This window comes from Quercus lobata, chromosome 7, assembly GCF_001633185.2.
Source record: "Quercus lobata isolate SW786 chromosome 7, ValleyOak3.0 Primary Assembly, whole genome shotgun sequence".
Lineage (NCBI taxonomy): Eukaryota > Viridiplantae > Streptophyta > Magnoliopsida > Fagales > Fagaceae > Quercus > Quercus lobata.
Genome location: NC_044910.1, coordinates 17566336 through 17587841, shown reverse-complemented (window position 1 = coordinate 17587841; position 21506 = coordinate 17566336). Strand labels below are relative to the sequence as shown.

General features: G+C 33.0%; 1 protein-coding gene across 2 annotated transcripts in view; it reads right to left on the bottom strand.

Annotated features, from left to right (window-relative positions):
- Positions 1 to 7222: 7222 nt before the first annotated feature.
- LOC115952785 (polyribonucleotide nucleotidyltransferase 1, chloroplastic) overlaps positions 7223 to 21506 on the bottom strand; it is a 61948-nt gene continuing 47664 nt past the window's right edge. For both annotated transcript variants that reach the window (XM_031070055.1, XM_031070056.1), the window contains 13 exons: positions 19891 to 19983; positions 19226 to 19404; positions 18822 to 19005; positions 18308 to 18355; positions 17946 to 18018; positions 13602 to 13675; positions 13398 to 13505; positions 13199 to 13293; positions 11681 to 11744; positions 11226 to 11279; positions 11083 to 11124; positions 9432 to 9940; positions 7223 to 7903 (listed from right to left, as the gene is read on the bottom strand). In XM_031070055.1, coding sequence (XP_030925915.1) covers positions 9515 to 9940; positions 11083 to 11124; positions 11226 to 11279; positions 11681 to 11744; positions 13199 to 13293; positions 13398 to 13505; positions 13602 to 13675; positions 17946 to 18018; positions 18308 to 18355; positions 18822 to 19005; positions 19226 to 19404; positions 19891 to 19983 — 1440 coding nt within the window. In that variant the 3' untranslated portion in view covers positions 7223 to 7903; positions 9432 to 9514. The remainder of the gene's footprint in view (positions 7904 to 9431; positions 9941 to 11082; positions 11125 to 11225; positions 11280 to 11680; positions 11745 to 13198; positions 13294 to 13397; positions 13506 to 13601; positions 13676 to 17945; positions 18019 to 18307; positions 18356 to 18821; positions 19006 to 19225; positions 19405 to 19890; positions 19984 to 21506) is intronic.

Below are 21506 nucleotides of genomic sequence, written 5' to 3'. Positions count from 1 at the left end.
ATTTTTCATAGACAAATAGGTGTGTACAAATGTAGGAGTCTTGTGGATCTGCAAAGTCCCAAATTAATTGGCTTATTAGAAAAAAAAAAATAATAAAAACCTATGCAAATGCTTACAACTGATATGTCATCAATTACAAAAAAATAATAAAAATCAAACATTTATTATTTTTTTTTATACAAGATAGAATTCTATTCTAGCATAATCTAAGTGTATATGTGTGTGAAACTCCCTCTTGGAGATTTGAACCCTGGCCCTTACTCCCCACACTCCACAAACACTTATACTTGTGGAGTGACCATCGCACCAAGGATGTGCGGTGGTTCAAACATTCATTATTAAGTGGTTGAAACTCACCAATCACATTCATTATCACAGTTTGTAAGTCATTGCTATGTTAGTTTGTTAGCTTTATATAGTAAAATTTATTGTAATTTTAACATTTTTCTTCTTCACCTATAACAAGTGTTAGTGTTGTGCAATAGCGGAAGTTCTAATATCAATTGTTGTAATTTGAAGTTAGTGGAAGTTCATAACAAGAAAATAAGATATCACACAATATAACAATATTTAATGTGTTTTAGCTAACTCCATGCCCAATGGCGGCTCTAGGATTTTTTTTCTAGGGGGTCAATAGTGTCAGAGCTAGGGAATTTGCTGTGGGGGAGTAAAAAATAATAATAATAATAATAATAATAATAATAATAATAATAATAATAATAATAATAATAATTATTATTATTATTATTATTATTATTTTGTATATACAACTTTCATATTATATACAATTTAGTATACAATATAACTATATTGTACAATAGTCTAAAAAATTATTAATAGTTTAAAGATATGTAAGACAAAAACCATTAAATGCATAAATAAATATAATTAAATAATTAATCATACATTTTTGTCAAATTAATAATAGTTTATTATATGAGTAATACTACAGCCACAAACTATTGATGTGACCAACTTTTACTGGTTTTCAATTAGGCTCACCATTAGCATCACCTTTTTTTTTTTGAGAGAGTTTCAACCTCTGGCGTCCGCTCCTGATGATAGTTCTTTTTCATCAGACTAAGACACCAATCAGTTTTTGGTGTAGGCGGGGATTGAACCCCAGATCTCTTATACAACTATCAGAGACTTTACCAGTTGAGCTAACTGGAACCCATGCATCACCTTTTCATTTACCAATAATCATTCACCAAATCAATAGTTTGTAAAAAATTTTGTAAAGAAGTTTGTATCTCTAGTACTACTTTTTTATATTTATATGCAATATCAATTAAATAAAAATATATATTAAAGAAGAATAGTAATGCACCTAAGAGTAGGATTATGAGTAAATGTGAAACCTAGAAAAAAGTAGTAATTGATATAAATTTTTGATTTTGAAGTATATGGCTTTTTAACCGTATATGGTTTTTTAACCGTACATGTGGTCACTCTCTTGGAATTGAAAAAACACTAAAAGACTTTTAGGACTTAGAAATCTGCAGGACACTTATCAAACTACTTTATTAGACAGAAAGAAAACATAGAAGGGAGAAAGAGAGACATAGAGAATGAGAAAAGACTTATAGATGTAAATACAGATTGGTTAATTGTCCCGGTGGTGATGTGTCAATAGTAGACAATAAGCAAATGAAATCAAGTCACACGTTAAGTCTTGGAGTTATCATGACTCATATAGCAATGACACGTGGCAATGTATTTTGTACGTTCAAAACACACTATTTTATCTAGGAACGCTCAAAAGTTTGCATATCCAACGAACACTATTACTCAAAGAATTTACATAATAATGTACGGTTGAAGTATGCAATTTTTTGAAGAATGCTCAATCTTTCGCATGAACAACATTTACAATTTTTCTAAAAAAATTGTGCATTGAATAAACACTATGACCCAAGCAGTTTACTTAATTTTGTAAGTGCGAATTACGCAATTTTTCGAAGAACTCTCAAAATTCTGCATGTTCAACACACACAATTTTTCAAAAAACAAATTGCTTGTCCATCAAATACAATTACTCAAAGAATTTACAAAATTTTATACATTTAAACTACGCAATGTTTCGAAGAATTCTCAAAATTATGACGTTCAACATACACACTTTAAAAAAGAAAAGATCATCTAATGAACGAAAAAGTATTTTGTATCAAATGATATCACGTCATCCATATCAAAACTCAATAAATGAAAGACGTGTGCAAAAATAACTACCCACTAACACATGTCTTTCAATTATTAATAGATTAGTTATTTTTTGCTGATATGTCTCACATTTATTGGATTTTGATACCGCTGACGCTGTATTATTTGATACCAAATACCTTCTCCTGACGAACAATGTCACTCGAAGAATTTACATAATTTTGTATGTTGAAAGCATGCTATTAATCGAGAAACACTCAAAATTTTGCATCACTAACGGACACAATTTTTCAAAAAATTTTGCGTATTTAATGAACACTACTACTCAAAGAATTTACATAATAATATACATTTGAACTTTGAAGTATGCAAATTTTCGAAGAATGGTCAATCTTTTGCACATTCAATGTCCACAATTTTTCTAATAAAATTGCACGTTCAACGAACACTATGACTCAAACAATTTACATAATTTTGTAAGTGTGAATTACGCAAATTTTCCAAAAAAAGGCTCAAAATTCCGCACGTTCGTCACACAATTGTTTTTCTTTAAAAAAATTGCGCGTTCATCAAACCCTATTACTCAAAAAATTTACATAATTTTGTATATTTAAAATACGCAATGTTTTGAAGAATGCTCAAAATTACATACATTCAACACATACATTTTTAAATTTATAAATTTGTGCATTCAACAAACACTTTTACTCGAAGAATTTATATAATTTTGTATGTTCAAAATATACTATTCATCGAGGAACGCTCAAAATTTTGCACATCCAAGGAACACAATTTTTCAAAAACTTTTGCGCATTCAATGAAATCTATTACTCGAAGAATTTACATAATTTTATACGTTCAATGTACGCAATTTATCGACGAACACTCAAAATATTTCACGTCCATAGAACACAATTTTTCCACAATTTTGTGCATTTAATGATTATTAAAACTCATAGAATTTACATAATAACTTACGTTCGAACTACGCAATTTTTGGAAGAACGCTCAATCGTTCGCACGTTTAACATCCACAATTTTTCTAAAAAAATTGCACATTCAACGAACACTATGACTCAAACAATTCACATAAGTTTGTAAGTGCGAATTACACAATTTTTCGAAGAATACTCGAAATTCTACACGTTCATCACACACATTTTTTCAAAAAAAAAAAAAATTGCACATTTATCAAACACTATTACTCAAAGAATTTGCATAGTTTTGTACATTAAAAGTATGCAATGTTTCGAAGAATGCTCAAAATTACGCACATTCAACGTACACATTTTTTTAAAAGAAAGTTGTGCATTTAATGAACACTATTACCCAAAAAATTCACATAATTTTGTACGTTCTGATGCAGGGGATGTGCTGGACTGTTTGTGTATGATTTAGAAACAATGAAAGGGCTAAGTTACTTAAAACAAATTGATAGGTGAATAAGTACCTCTGCAAGAACACTTAGTTTCAAATAGCACACAAAGGCCAACAATTCATTCAACTACCAAAACTGATTTACAAAGAGCTTACATTCTCCTACTTATATTGGTTGTTTGGCATTGGCAGCCTCTAGGTGGTTGACAAGTGTCTAAATCCTATAGGCTAATGCTTAAGAAATATTCTAACTAACTAACTAACTAACTAGTTACAAGTGGATTAGGATATAGGCATATAGTTGCTTGAAATGCCCTGCATCAGGACTCTCCCTCTTAAGAAGCACTTGACCTCAAGTGCTCTTGGTTGCTACACAATTTGTATGAAGTTATAGGATGATACAGTTGCCTTGTATGATGAATTTGATGCTGTTGCAACACACTAAAGGCTACTGTTTTTGCACAACCAAGTCCTACACAAATGAAATGCCAATGTAGATACATCTGCATTAAGAGGACTCCCTTTCTTGAAAGCAAACTTGTCCTCAAGTTTGGTTGACTTTTCAATTGTAAAACATGTACACCAAATTGAACATTAAGGGTTTTGCTTTGCTAATGATCAATCATGCATATTTTGACACTACTAGGCTTTATTCTTCACTAGTGAATCAACCTTCTTCATCTTGACTATTGGCCTGGGGCTTGCCTTCCCTTTCTTTAGTTGCAAGGAGTGTGGATGCACTAGCTTGTACATGCTATGTGTGTTGCACGTTCTACCCACAATAGCTTCATATGATTTTTCACATCTATGTAACAGATGGAACCCATTCATGACTACCTCCTCACAAAGAACATAACATTTATGTTGTCTATTATCTTCCACTTCTTGTTTTAGAACTTGCATAACTCTTGTTGCTAATGGAGAGTCATTTGCTTCCTTAACAACAACATTTGCTCGTTCTTCCACATACTAACCATGCACAGATTCTACCATACTTATTATGCTTTCAGTCAATTCTTGTCCTCCCTCACTAATCTGTTCTTTAATGTAGCTATTAAAAACAAGATGTCCAATGTCTTGGTCTTCTAACTCTTTAACCAGAAAGTCTTGATCTTCTATCTCTTCAACAACCAATATTCACCCTTTGACAAAACATGTTGGTTCTTGGCTAGTACCTTGGAAGCCTTACTTGATTTAGCAACATTTGATCCATTTTCAACCTTCTTGGTGAAGTTGGATGTTGCATCACCACTTCGAGCATTGATTTTAGAATTGAAAGGAACGAATTGTGCCCCCTTGACTTGATGATTCTCAATTAGCACTGCCCTATTGAAAGCTTCTGAAATAGTCCAGCCGTTTTGGAGGAAATGGACATCTTGGATTTGCACTTTGCTGTAAAGGGTGTGGTTGTAGTTGTAAGCCAAGAATTGCTCTCTAAGCTTCTGTTTCATCTTCTCCCAAGTATGAATCTTGGTGTTTCCTCTCCTTAATCTTTGAATCTTCAACTGCTCCCACCAAGATCTTGCATTGCCTCTCAAATTAGTTGCTGCCAATTTAACTTTCTTGGATTCTGGAATATCATAACAAGCAAAGATCTCTTCAACTTGGCTAAGCCAATCTACAAACTCCTCATGATCCAAGCTGCCATCAAATAAAGGGAATCTAATCTCAAATCTTGATTCCCAATTTTGGTTTGGCATCTTTGGTTGAACCATCACAGGATTGCGGTTATGCCACTCTTGTTTTTGCTTAGGAATATGAACAAAGAACTGCCCATAATCCCCCCCATTTGAAGTTGCACTTCCAGCAACATCATGTTGATTGTGTTGTTGTTTCCTATCTCTTCTCAATTGTTCAGTCAAGGCTTGTAATTGCCTCCTCAACAATTCCACTTTAGCTTCTAAGCCATTTTGAACCCGTTTACACCTTGATCCATTGGTCGCAATATCATCTTCCTCTACTCCAAGAATAGCTTGCTTCTTGCCCTTATCATTCCTTGTCTTCCCAAACACCATGGCTTCTTGCTACTACAAACTAATTGCGAGTCGAAGGAACTTCTTTTTTTATATGTTGAGAAGCATGAGTCATAGGAACTTGTGCGAGTGTGTGAGTTTTATTGTAATTTGGTTTGAGTTATGTATGTGAGTAATCTATGGACTATATTGTTCTAGCTATAATATGTATTCTATTTTATATGTTTTCTTATAAAGTTCCTCCATTTCATAGTTCACATTGTTCTAAGATTGCTTCCGAACAATTGAGACGATTGTTTTAGTCAAAGATAAATTTGTATATATATAATTTGGTTTAAAAAAAAATAATGTTGTTATACCAGACGATAATAGGCTATCATGATGATTGAGAAATTTTTTTAGTCAAAAGATAAATTTGTATATATATATACTTTGGGATTAAAACAAAACATTATTGTTACACTAGATGATTATTTGCTATCATGATGATTGAGAAAAATTGTTTTAATAAACAAAAAATGAATAAGTATAATTTGAAGTTAAAAAAATCACTTGTTAACATTAGACGACTATTTGCTATCATGTGGCGACGGCGGTGGGGGCAGTGGGGTAGCGGTGGTGGCGGTGGTAGAATAGTCAATGGTGGCGGTGGTTGTGATTGCTGTTTATAGTAGTTGATATATTATTTTATTGTGATGCTTATATTATTTTATTATGTTGAAAGCTAAAATAGATCCATTGCTGTTGGATGTTTTGTAAAGTAAGTAGGTAAAATAGATAAAATAACTTTTTGTGAAGCCAAATGGCAAAAAAAAATAGCACCACTATTGTGGATGCTCTAAGAGAGGCATTTTAGGCTAGGAAAAGCAATCAAGACTAAATCTTGATATGTTCTTTGACAAAAAAATGAAGAAACATATTGCAAATGAACCTGAATCCTAAAGATCTCAAGCTCTGATACCAAACTAATGCAGGAGATGTGATGAGCTGTTTGTGTATGATTTAGAAACAATGAAAGGGCTGAGTTATTTAGAACAAATTGATAGGTGGATAAGTACCTTTGCAAGAAAACTTAGTTCCAAATAGCACACAAAGGCTAACAATTCATTAAACTACCAAAACTAATTGACCAAGAGCTTACATTCTCCTACTTATACTAGTTGTTTGGCATTGGCAGCCTCTAGATGGTTGACAAGTGTCTAAATCCTATAAGTTAATGCTTAAGAAATCTTCTAACTAACTAACAAATTAGTTACAAGTGGATTACGATATAGGCATATAATTGCTTGAAATGCCTTGCATCACATTCAAAGCATGCTATTTATCAAGAAATGCTAAAAATTTTGCATGTCCAATGAACACAATTTTTAAAAAATTTTTGCATGTTCATTTGTTTTAATTCCATTATTTTAGTTGAATTGCCAAAGGATGATCAAAGTGTATTTTAATTGGCATTGTGACTTGAAGTTTTTATTTTTGACCAAACTTTTAATGTAATTTTTTCAAAACTATACCGCATGGGTCAGCCATTAGTTATATTTACAAACCAGACAACTCAAGTTCAATTCTAACCCAAAAAAAAAAAAGTTCAATTCTAACAAATAATTTTCTCTGCAGTCAGTCATCACAATGACTACCTAATACTACTAAAAAAGAAAAAAAAAAAAAAAAAGTAGTTAGAACTTAAATACGCCACATAGCCTATATGCTAAGTAAAAAGGAGAGAACGGAATTTATAAGGTAAGCCAAATAGTAGTTGACAAGAACATAGTTTTGCTCTAACATCACCAATACAAATGGAATACGTTTTCAAGAAAAGCATGCAGACAGCTTCTAGCAAATGAACCTACTTCAAATTGTGTTGGGGCGTCATTGACAATTTCCAACTAAGTCAATCTGGAAAGTTGCAAAATAAGGCTACTGCCATAACTAGTATGCTCCGGGGTTTTGGAAGTGACCAGAAAATAAATCGTTCATGGAGAGAGAGAGAGACCAATGCATTATTAACAACAGTTTTCTCGCCATTGGAACAATAGTCAGTAGAAAGAATGACTGTATTTTAATCAACAGAAGCTGTACTCTTACATTCTAGCAATAAATAAGAAAATTGAATAGGAAGGAGCATTCTTCTTTGACTGCTTCAAAAGCAACTGTTGAAGCAGCAGTGACGAAGCACCATTAACTTCAAAGCATTTTAGCGAGACACTTAACACGCAACACCAAAAATGGGAATTCTAAATTGAAGTCATTTGCTTCAATATATTTCCCTTGCCCCTTAGCCTTCTTTTACAAAACACTTGATCAGAAAGCCATAACTGTAAGGTTCAATTTGCTACGGTTATCATAAAATTTATGCTAGCCGTCGGCAAAATATGGTATTTGAACTCTTCCTGTCAAAGACATTCATCCATCAGTCAGCCAACAGCCATTAAGTAAAAATTTACATGATTTTTATTTAAATTACATTTTTTTATTTTCATGCTTGGAAAAATTGACTATTAATTATATTTGTCCACACCTTAATCAGTATATAATGATCAGGAAAAAAAGTGAATGAATGTCTTCTCACCAGGGATAAAGCAGACTTACGAAAAAATATTGACACAAAGACCTAAAGTTTTATAGAAAGAAACAAGAAGAATAGAAAAAAAATACACACCCGGTGAAAGGTGAGGTCATAGATTCAAAACTTGATGGGGGCATGTTAAACTTATCAATTAAAAACGACAATAACAAATCCATTGTCCCAAACTTTTGGGCTGGCTATAAATCCTCAACAAATTACCAAAAACAAAAAACAAAAATGCAATAATGAGTTTGAATTTGAATGAGTTGTAAAAGTAGAAAGCCATCAGACATCATTAGGAAAACAAAACAATCCCGTTGATGCCTGCACACAACTGTTATCTAAGCTTATCAGGTGGCATTAGGTGTGGGATCAAAATGTTCTAGATTTCTTAGGGTACTCTACTGTGTAGGGTTCTTTAAATCTCCACTCTTTCTTTTACAATAAAAGTTCAATTCCTAGGGTACTCTACCGTACGGAGTTCTTTGAATCTCCACTCTTACTTTTACAATAGGTCAAGATTATGCTACATCAGTAATCCACTAATTTAAAAAGAAATTAATGCTTCTAAACAAGCAAAAAAATTGCAAAATTAATGAAACAAACCCACGTGCTAAACCAAGATAATTTAGCGAGGAAAAAAAATTGCTCTAATAAACGAAACAAAAATTGTAACCTAAACTCCCAGACTACTAGTGAAACAAAGATTGCAACAGGAGCTGGTTGAAAATTTCACAACTTTCTATGCCATTGTTAAGTCGTTTCAGATAGATAATAGGCCAAAATAATGGTAATAACTAATAAATCATTTTGTTTAAACTGATTTCTCAGACTTCATGTAATCTCCGACGCCAATCTAAGAGATAGCTTTGATTTTTAATGCTGAAGCTCCACTCTCCCCCTCCCATGGTGTAAATATCTGGCGTCATAAACCCAACCCGCAGCCAACCCTAAGCTCCAATCAAACACCACCACCTAATCCATCAAAATCAGACTGGATTCAAGCTGATGTGGCATAACCTTGACCTTTATTTGTTAAAGGAAGGGTGGGGATTTAGATAACTCTACACGGTATAGTACCCTAGGAAATCTAGAGAACCTTGATCCCTTCACCCCAAAAATAGATCAAAGGACAAAAAAGAAAATATAGACCTTCATTAGGAAGATTTGGACCAATGCATGAGGTATTCAATTCTTGAATGAGGGAACCGAATCAGTGAATGATAAGTAAAATTCAAGAACTGAATCAGTGAATGATAAGTGGCTCTTTCATGCCAATAGAATTGGCAGAAAAGGATTATAAAGCAATTTTTTGTAATTTTTTTAATATGTGAAAGAAAGGTAGTTCATACCATTGCTTCCTGTTAGCATAAAGCCTCTTGCACCGTCACTCAGACCATGTGGGAACAACATGTATCTGTACCCAATTTACTTGCTACCCAATTTTAGCCTCTCCATTCACTAAACTATTCTCATCCTTGCTGGAGACACTACTGACTGCTTTACTGCTGCCTTTTGATTTGTCTTTGTTTGTATCGGGCCTATCTCTGGCAGGGCTCACCAATCTCCTGATGAACTTCTTTTGAGGGAGTTGAGCATTGTCCTCTGATGGATTACTCTCAGGGGCACTTTCTAAATTTGGTGTGCTAATTTTATCCCCGAGTTGTTCAATGTTCTTTTCAGCTAAACCATCCTTTGGAACATTCACTACTTTCTTAGCTGAGCCTTTGCCAGGTGCTTTTTGAGAAGCCACTATATCTTTTGTGGAGCTATCTGTTTGCTGCTTTACATTGGGACTATCCGGTTCTGTATTAGGAAGTAGTACTCGGCGGCTAAGGCGAAGTTGACCCTTATCATTTACCTGTATTACACACTCATAATTATCAAAAAGAAGTTCTACTAAGGAGTTGGGATCCCCAAAAAGCGAACTTCATCAAGAAAAATATATGAGGATAGGGATCATTTGATCAAGTTTTCAATAAAGCTGTAGAGGCTCTCCATCAAGTAGAAAAGAAATGTGACAAGAATATTCAGAAGTTTCTCAGAAAACTGCTAAAAAATAATTTATCATTTTATTATGATCCTAGTAGTACATCCATAGTCATTTCATTTAACATTTTTGCATTTATTATTAATTAAATGATATGTTTCTAAAGATACAATTTAAAGAGATTTATGCCAAACCTTCATATCAACCTCCAAAATAATAATAAATTAAAAAAAAAAAAAATTTCCCTGCTCCCTTTTATAATTGTCATACACACACACATAAAATTTTACTAGTTCTAGCTTCACCACCACTACTAACAAATGTTAGAAATTAATAAAAACAAAAAGGAACAAGATTTTGAAAGGACTTTACAGAAAACAGATGATCAACAGAACAACAGTAACTTGAGTTCTGGTGTGAGAGCACAAATTAAATTCATATTCAAATGCAACCAATGTATTATCTACTATGTGTCGTGGAAACTAATGGATAGATTTATGTGAATAATAAATAATACAAAAATAACATGCTACCCCACAATGTGCACAAAGGGAAAAGAAGGGGGGGGGGGGGGGAATCTGTTCTGTTGTATGTTCCTCATGGTATTTGGGTTTTCATCATGTTCATCGCAATCAAGTGATTGTTAAGAAATATTATTCATATGTCCAAAAAAATCCACTGTTGTCCCCTTTATACCCGTAATCCTTGCTAACTAACTAACAGAATATTGCTAACTAGTTAAAAGAATAGTAGTTAGCTAAGTAACTAACTCACTAATCAACAACCCTCCTAACTAATCCACTGGTAATTGGGACTATTTGTCACTAGAGTTACAATACAAGTGTAAGTGATACAATGCAATGAGGTACCTAACACAATGTTTCTCACAAAGGCAGATAACAAAATAAATGTTAAGCCGTTAGTCACCAGATAAGATGTAATATTTAGAACTTTTTTTTTTTTTTGGGGGGTGGGGGGGTTGTGGGGGAGATGAAATAGCAGATTGCCATTACCTCAATAAGTTTAACATCAATACGGTCTCCAACTTTGACAGCCTGAAAGAAAAAAAAAAAAAAATAAAAATAAAAAAAATAAGAAAAGATTACCATGAACTCTGTATAAGGGTATTAAAAGAAAACAATGACTATGTGCTCACATCTTCTGCCTTTGCCAGCCAATTTGAAGTCAATTCACTAATATGGCAAAGTCCCTGCACAAAAAATTGAAAATTGAGACTTCTTTGTGGAGGATACCCTGTTGATCCCTATCCCCTCTATAAAAGAAATCCTAAATACCTGTAAAATAATATTTTTAAAGAGTAAAGCAAAAATAAATTATTCATTGATTGAAGATAGAAAAAGAATAACATCAATTTGTTCACATCAACTAAATACTTTATTGTTCTATGCTAGAACAACAGGAACATCATTCCTGAAACTCAAGAAACAAAACTGGTTAAAGCAAGATATAACTTTATAAGGGATTCCAACTATCATTGTGTGTGTACATATTTCTGAAAAAATCAATTATACTAGTCAGCAATAAGAGATTAAAAATATCAACTCATGGAATGGTTTGTGCTTTATAAGAAACTTGGGATGAAATATATACCTCTCGCCCAGGGGCTATCTCAACAAAAACTCCGTAAGGAGCTATTGATTTGATCTCACAGTTCCTACAAAGCAAGAGGCAAGTGATCAAATACATCTCAAACTCACAAATTAAGCACAAATAATAGTTGGAACCCCTAGACCCTAGTTCACACTGGAATTTGACCACTAGAGAATTAATGTGTGAACCTTTGTTATGCATGTCTTTATCAGGGTTATGAATCATCAAATAGAAAAATAAATAAAAAAATGATTGCATCAATGTAGTCTTTCCTTGAACCCAAATAAATAAATAAGGGGAAAAAGCACTTTCCCCCCTTTATGTTTAAGGTAGTTCACAATTCCGTCCCCAAACTTTGAAACCAAACAATGTACCCCTCCATCTCCTAGAAATGAGCAAATAGACCCCATTCCGTTATTTTCCGAGTTAATTTGACAGAATTTTATGAATACTAGAATATTCCATTGTGCAATGTCTAGAATACCCTCAACTAAAAAAATAAAATACTGAAAATACCCCAAGTTAAAGATTGAACAAACTACTAACTCCCAAAAATCCCCAAAATAATTACTATCAAAGAAAACCACATTAATCTCAAAAATTGAACTTGTTTGTGGACTTTGTTTTAGATGGATTGGCAAGGGAAAAAGCTAGCAGAGCAGCTGATGCAAATAATGCTAATGGCATTTGCAGTGGCGGCTTTCTAATCGATAAAATAACAAAAAAAAGAAAAGTTTATAGATAAAGAAGTGAACGCCTACGCTAGGAACCTGTTTGATTTCTGAGAAAAGAGAGGGAAAATAAGCTTTCCACTAGAAGTTAGAAGGGTCCACTTTAGTCAATTAAGAGAGAAAAACTTCAATTTGAGTTAATTTTTCATTTCTACAGAATCAAACAAAGGATATGTAAGGAAAGATATAAGCTTTGAGATTTGAGTTTATTTTCCTTTGATTTACACATGGAGCAAACAGAACTAGAAAAAACTAAATTACTCAGAAATGGTGGGAATCTAAAACTTTGGTATTAGGAACAAGACCAAGACCAAGACAGAGACCTAATTTTTTGCAATCCCAGGAGAGAGAGAGAGAGAGAGATGTGCACCAGACTGAGAATGTGGTGAATACAATTTTGAGAGAAGGAAGAGTATGAGGTATACGGTTTCAGAACTACTTGATTAACCTTCTTTTTTTAAAATATTCATTTTAATCAATTTGTGTTATTGATTGGGATGTTGGGCTTGTGGGTTTTTTGAGATTATGTGGTTTTCTTTGATAGTTATTAGTTTGGGATTTTTGGGAGTTAGTAGTTTGTTCAATCTTTAACTTACTCGGTTTTGACATGGGGTATTTTTGATATTTTATTTTTTTAACTGAGGTTATTTTAGACATTGCACATAGAGAAACATTGTTTGGTTTCAATGTTTAGGGGGAAAATCGTGAACTACCCCAAACATAAAGGGGGGAGAGTGCTTTTTCCCCAATACATGAAGAATAGCTTTTGACTGGAAAAAAGGGATACCGATAGATATCACCAACAGTTGGAACCATTGTCAAATTACTAATAATAGCTTTTGACTTCTCTAAACTTGATAAATCCTTTGCAGTAATTTTCACCTACAAAAGCAACACATATTTACACACTCAAATAGAATAAATTGTGGATTTAAAATATCAAAAACAAAAAAAATATTAAAGATAAAGCCTTCTTCTGATCTTACTATGCCATCATCTTGTGTGTCAATTGCCTCTACCCCAGTTTCTTCAATAATACTCTTAACCTTCTTCCCACCAGAACCAATGATAGCATTTACTTTCTCTGGTTTGACCTACAAACAACGTGGTGAGGGAATACATTATATGTTGTAGTTCATCAATTTTAATTTACCATGCAGTATAATGAGTTCTACAAGTGAAAAACAAACCTTCATGATGTGAATTAATGGGGCATACTTTGAAAGCCTTTTCAAGGGGGGAGGCGAGCATTTCAACATTTCAGCTGAATTATCAAACATTAAAGAAAAAAAAAATTAGTTTGAAATGATAGGACAAAGTAAAGCTCAATGTGCTTTTCAACATATAAAATGACCTCTAAAGACCAACACAAAACACTTATTAAATGGCTCTATAGAACCTGAGAAATTGAAAGAAACAGGACTACACAGACTAGACTGAGAGCTAAAAGGAGACAATCAAATATGTAGAAGATAATATATTGACGAATGATCATGTAGAAAAGAACAGAAAATGAATAGTTTCTGAACAGAAATCATACTTACATGTTCTACTGTTCATATGCAGTGTATGTTGTTAAAAAGGACAGCACTTTATCTACACCACTAAATTGGCAATCAAAAGTCAAAGTACCCTTTCAGCCCTTCTCTTACCAAGAAAAAATGTTGTATAAAAGTTATGATAATGAGCATCGCATTCCAATGCTGGCAACTTTTGTGAATTCTATTTATAAATTCTTCAATATGAACAATGATTTAGAGTTATTAAAAGAGGTATGTAACAAAGAGAGAGTTAGGCTAAGGCTATTGTAGGCATCAAGACCTGGAATGTTCAAATGATCACTGGATATCTAATAGTCATAATTTTCTGACATCATTTTATGGATGGTTTAAAGTCAATGTGTGATTTATCAAAACATCCCCCAGCTTGGTACCTTCTTCCCTTGTAAGAGCATGGTGGGGGGGTGAGATTGTAGATTCAAGATCCATTGGGTGCATGTGTAACTAACCAATAAAAAAATAAAAAATACCCTCAAGTTTTATTCAAGCAAAAAAGGAATTTAATTATTTAAATCAAAGAGTTTTTAATCAATTGGAATTGAAATTTCCTAATTTTATTATCTATTTTAAAGTAGTCATAATTTTATTGCCAAAATGAGACAATCTAGAATACAGGAAGTGTGAAAGAGAAATTTCGACTAATATTCAAGACAACATTTGGATATATGTTGCCAGTTTTGACAATTGAGGGGAGCCATCTACAAACAAACACAAATCTTTATATTTAACCTTGTGTGAAGGGATTATAGATTGGGTGGTCTCTGCATTTTTCTTTCTTAGAATTTCTTGATTTATTAAACTTCCAGAGTGTGATTTACTAGAGAACCTCTTTTCTATAACTAGTATACTAGGGGATAAAACCTCTCAGATTTCTTTAATATAAAATCTACTTTAAAATAAAAAATAAAAGAAACTCAGAGACCAGGGCTAACTGCTGTACGTAGACTAAAAACCTGGAGCATACTTTTAACATGATGAAAATTAGCACAAATTTTGAGTCTTACAATTTAAAGGAAACATATGTAGCTCATAGTTTTTTCATACGATTGCAAATAACAGTTAGTTACCAGAAAACTATGAATTGCATGAGTAATTATTGTCTTTTCTTTCAAACTAGCATGCAATATTATATACATTTGGCAGGAGTATCTCTCTCTTTTTTGAATAGTGTAATTTTTCTTTTCTAATTTGGTGGAGGACTAACTGTCCAATTTTTTTTTTCTAGTTGTTGGGAAAAACAAGGAATTATTGGTTCTGAAATAGAAGTAATTTCCTTGCAAGAGTGGGATAAAGGTAATCACCTTTTTTCACAACTGCTAGGAAAAATTCAACTGTTAGTCCTCCACCAAATTATGAAAAAGAGAAAAAAAAAATTACACTATATTAAAAAAAGAGAGAGAGATACTCTGCAAACAGTATATAATATTGTACATTATATGGTAAACTACATAAATGGTCCCTAACCTTTAGGCCTTGTGTTAATTTGGACATTGACCTTTCAGTGTTGTGTCAATTTGGTCCCTGTTATTAAGTGTTGGATGGAAATTGCTATGTCAATTCATATTTATGTAATATGACCTGTACAGCCACGCCATATTACATTAAAAAAAAAAAAAAAAAAAACTTTGTCACATCTGTTTCTCATGTGAGTGCTTGGGGAAAAATCCCTAACTCTTTAGATCAGCACTCATCACTCCAAAATCCAAACCACAACCAGCCTCATCACTCATCTCTTTGAATATGTCCACCAACACATAAATTTCTAATTTACACCACCAACACATTCACAGACACACAGAGAAACCATATTTCCATAAGAATACAACCCGTTTTTGAGTAAGGGAACCCAAGCAAGCCAAAACAAAGAAAGAAAGAGTACAGTGAGACTAACTAATCTTTTTCTCCTTGAAGTCCCTTCAAAGGGGAGGGAAATTTAGATGGAAAGAAGAGATTGAAAAAATAAAAATAGAAAAAGAAAAATGAAAAGAAAAAAGAAGAGGAAAGTGATACAGGAAGCAGTTTCTAGTGGAACTATAGCCAAGCCTTAACTTCCTGCATAATGGACTAAATTGACACAAGACCAAAACACATGGATTTATAATGTCTTTTATTGACTCTTTAATAGTGTAACATAATAGTCACCTCATTTATTGTACCCATATCTCCCATCCATTTCAAAATCTGGTGCATGGAGAAAGCAGTTTAAAAAAAAAAAATCAATAAAGAATTGATTTTTGGGCCTAAAGTCAGTAGAAAAACCAACGCAAATCAAGCTTCTTATTGAGATATTGCATAGATAGCAAGAGTTAGAAATATGAATTAAAGAATGGTGTGATTAGGTAGCTTTAGAATACCTTAGGACCCATATGCTGACTTTGACAGCAACAGGAGGCTCCTCTACACCTTTTAGCATAAGACTAAGAGTCCAGGCCAAAACCCTGAATTTTATATCTTTGGCTACATAGTTTCTTCTCCTACTCAATCCAATACCAATCTAAATCACACAACAGAGGGCGTTTTCCCTAGTAACCCAACCTTCTCTCTCTCTCAAAGCTGAAAGCTCGCATTTTTCTTCAAGACAAGAATGGAGTTGGGTTTTGTCACAAAGGGAAAGGAGTCAAAGGACACAAGCTGGTGGGTCATGGGTGTTTAAACTTGGGGTAAGTCCCACTCCTGAATTGTCCAAGAAACCTCCGTTTTGTTTGCAATCATTTGTTTGTTTTGTTTTTGTGTTTCTTTTTTCTTAAGTAAACATGATATATTTTTAGATTCAATTATTATATAAGAGATATTATTAAAATGGAAAAACTTAATAGAAATATTTTTAGAAATTTTTTATGATTTTTTTTTTCCTATTTCCCATGAAAGTGGTATTAGTTTTAAAATTTTTCTAAAATAGTTTATTAACAAATGTCTTAAAGGCACTCATTAACCGAACCCTTTTGTAAATAATGTAATGAGGAGTTGAAATTTGTTTTTAACATGCCTAGTTTATTAAAAAATGTCTTAAAGGCATCCATTAACCGAACCCTTTTGTAAATAATGTAATGTGGAGTTGAAATTTGTTTTTAACATGCCTAGTTTATTAACAAATGTCTTAAAGGCACCCATTAACCGAACCCTTTTGTAAATAATGTAATGTGGAGTTGAAATTTGTTTTTAACATGCCTTACAAACGATTCATTTTTTATACGACTTGAATGACCTAAGGAGGATAGAGATATCAATAAATGCATCACTTATATTAAAAAATAAAAGACTAAAAGACTAATAACATATGAAAAATATAATTTTATTAAGAACCTAGTAATATTATGTTGAGAATGTGACATAACTGTCAATGAAGTAGCTCTGCTTTCTACACAAACATCTCCTCTCAAAGCATCGCTAAAGTGGACGGAATGGACCAAAGTGAACCGAAATAAACCACAATTGACCGAATTAGACTGATTGGACCAAAATGGACCATGTGGACCGAAGTAGACTGAATATACCGCATATTTGGTTCTCTGATGAGTGAAGAGGCTATGGGTTGCGGTTTGGAGTGTTGAGTGGTAATCGAAAGAGCTAGCACACACGTGAGAAATAGATGTGATTAAGTTGTTTTTTTTTTTTTTTAGATGTAATATGATGTGGCTGTACAAGTGTTGGTTGACGTGACAAAGAAATAATTTTTTATTTGGGCCGCTTGTCAAGTCAACAATTTCAGTCCAACACTTAACAGTAGGTACCAAATTGGCACACACTGAAAAGTTAGGGACTAAATTGATATAAGTTGTAAAGATTGGGGATCATTTATGTAATTTACCCTAATTTATATTATTGGTTGTACATGTTGGTTACAACATTAAAATGTTAAGATCCATTTGAAAAGAAATCCAGAATAATTACATCCATGTTCACAACTATATCACCTCTAGAAAATCAAAGAGATAAGTTTTCATGGATTCTTGTAATAAATATTAGAGAGCATACCAAGAATGTGTTTTCGGCCATCTCTTGCTTGTAGGAGTGCCTTTCTCATAATGGGTAATGTAATTCCTCCCACCTATCATAGAAGGATCAATCGTAATTATTTATTAAATATAGTTATTGAACATTACTGATATATTTCCAAGAAAAACTGATAAGTAAGATTTTGGTTTTGTTTTTATTATTATTTTTTTTATTACTATTATATATACACACACATTCACACAGACAATTCTAAGGAGGATGTTGGATAGAAGCAGAATTGCATGCTGCATTCACAAATAAATGGCAATTACTCCTAACTAAACAACGAAAGAAAGAGAAATTTTGAAGCTATAAATTGGAATGTGTAGACACTATCTCACCTTTATGTCCATCTGAAATGCAGTTATTCCTTCTTCATTTCCTGCAACCTGTAACCACCATTTTGTTTACCACACACATCATGTTATTTTCCTTTGATCTTGATAGTTTGGCATTCCATTAATTCTGCAATACATCTTGAGTACAAGCTTTTTCAGATCTAATAGAAAATTTAATTTGAAATCAATTTGATAAATTACCGATTATCCCAAAAGTTTAAGCTGTTAGGAAATTATGAATTTAATTATTTAGCCATATTCTAATACTTCCTCTCATGTGTGGGTCTAAACTCCTCCTAAATAATTGGAGCCCAACATGTAAGATTTTCAATATTTTGAATGAGAGGTAGAGTGGGGAAAGGGATCAACTCCTAAACTTATTCTCTAACAACATGATAAATTACCAATTGTCCCTAAAGCTTAAACTGTTAGAAAATTGTGAATGTAATAATTTAACCATTCTAACACAATTGAACACTCTAAATAAGTAAATAACTTATATTCTAGAATATATGACCTTAAAATCCATATCTCCAGAGGCATCTTCAGATCCAATTATGTCAGAAAGAATAAGTGGAGTTCCGTCTCCCCCAAATTCCTGAGTGTCCAGAACCATACCCATTGCTATCCCAGCAATAGAGCACTTAATAGGAACACCGGCATCTTGCAATGCTAAGCAACCACCACAAACAGATGCCATGCTGTTTCAAAATAGAAGCTGATGTTAAGGAGTAAACCATAATGTCAAGTAAAGGACTCAATGGGCAGTTCTTAGAGTAAAAGAAGACACATTTTCTGCAGAAATATTCATCACATAAGTTGAACATGCCTTTAAATTTTTGGAATAACCTAAAAAACATATCATTTTCATTTTTATTTTTTAATTTTTAATTTTACAGATTAGCTAAAAAGCTTTTTCACCTTGAGGAGCCATTGCTTTCTGTGATGGTACTCTCAACACGTATGGTGTATGGAAAATCATCTTCAGAAGGCAAGACTGGTTCAAGGGCTCTCTCTGCAAGCACTCCATGACCAATTTCTCTTCTAGTAGGTGCCCCAATTCGCCCAACTTCCCCAACACTTGAAGGAGGAAATGAGTACTGAAAAGTTTATACAAATTCTTAACATTTCGCCAGTAGTAATATATTAAAGTTGCAAATCCATCAAGAGATTAAGTTCACTTCATCTTTTCAAACAAAAATTAAGTTCAACCAATATATATATATATATATATATATATATATCCTTTGGGTTTCTTTGTTTGTTTGGGATAAGTGAAAATTCAACCAATAGTTTGAAAAATCAAAGTAGAAGAAAAATCCAAAGGCCCATGACTTCTTTTCAGACATATCCTAAATTAAACAATAATAACTTCAGAAATTTTACGTTTAAAGGGATTCATGACTTGCCTACAATTGGGTGGACAATCAACCAATTTGTAGTTCCATAATTATGGGCCAAAAAATTGTAAACCATAAAAAAATTGCAGGGCATAAATATACTGACAAATATATTTATAGCTGTGAGCAACTATAAGAAAGGCTCTCCGCATATAATTATACAAAATCAAAAGAAAATTAAGAGACCTGGAGATAAAACCTCTTCAGTTCATCTGCGCCCTCAAGGTTGTCTATTCTTTGTGCCATCTGTCTATCACCAAGTGTAATCACTGCCAATGACTGTAAAACACATAAAGTAAGAAGTAAAAAATAATAACGTTGTATACATGAAACAAGGAACATAAATAAACTTTATTATGCACATAAAACTGCACTAATGGTAATTTCCTTTTGCATTTTTCAAGATCTTAAGAGGATGATTGGCAGTGCTAGCAGGATGGTCTTTATATCCTCGATTCCTCTGCCCCATGAGCATTTCAATCATGGCTTTTAGATTCCTCCAGTGCTCAGTTGTGGCTGTGGCATCAAAGATTAGGCCATCTACCATTTCAATTATTACGTATTCTCACTTCTTTATGTTTGTAAGTTAAACATCTCAAATTTTGTGAAACTTGTGAACTTACGAAGCACCATCATGCTTTTTTTTTCGTTTACCTTCTAGCAACAGTTTTCATGCATTTACCATTGTTCATACTGATGTCTCCCATCTTCTCATGTGGTATCCTGGTCTGGTTTTCAATGGTTACATTTATTGATGATTTACTCTCGAAGTACTTGGTATATTTTTTGAAAGAAAAAAGTAATGTATTTTCTTGCTTTAACATCTTTCAAAAAATAGCACTAAATCAACTTGATGGGAGAGATGAGGATCTTCAATCATACTTTAGTGAGCATGGGATTATTCACCAAACATCTTGTGTGCATACCCATCAATAAAATGGGGTCACTGAACATAAAGATCATCATTTATTTGATATTGCACATTCATTATTGCTTACTATGTGATAAATTATTAGTTATCCCAAAAGCTTAATCAGTGAGAAAAGAGTGAGTTTAGCAATTTAATCATTATTATAAAACTACCTCTCACTCTCACATGTGTCCTCGACTCCCCCCTTAATAAAAGAGCCCAATACGTGGGATTTTTAAATTTTTAAATGGGAGGTAAAGTGAAGACCTGGTTTGAGATTAGGACTACTTGCTCTAATACCATAAATAAAAATTGTTGATTATCCCAAAAGTTTGAACTATTAGAAAAGAGTAAATTTAATCATTTAACAATTATTTTAGCACTATGAATGTCCTAAAATTTGATTTGGCAGATGCTACCCTCATAGCCACATAACTCATCAATCACATGTCCTCAATTTCAAGACACTAATAGAGGTATTATCATCACACTCTTCCTCTGACTTGCTTCATGTTACTCCTCATGTATTTGATTGTACTGGTTTTGCCCATGCTCATCACTCCACATGTGGTAAACTAGATCCTCATGCCCTAAAGTGTATCTTTCTAGGCTATTCTGCAACACAAACAGGATAGTGTTGTTACCATCCTCTTGTAAATATTTTGTCACCATGGATACTACTTTCTTTGAGTCTTGTTCTCATTTTTTTAGACCCAACTCCTCTTCAGGAGGAGAGAATTGGTGAAGAGGAGCCTCCTCGGTTAGTTGAACTATGAAGAATCACTCTTAAAACCACCCAAATAGCCTTATCTGATGGAATCTCAATAGCTTGATGAGGTGGACATAATTGTCAGTATCATATGATATACGATATGCATCGTATCGTGTAAAA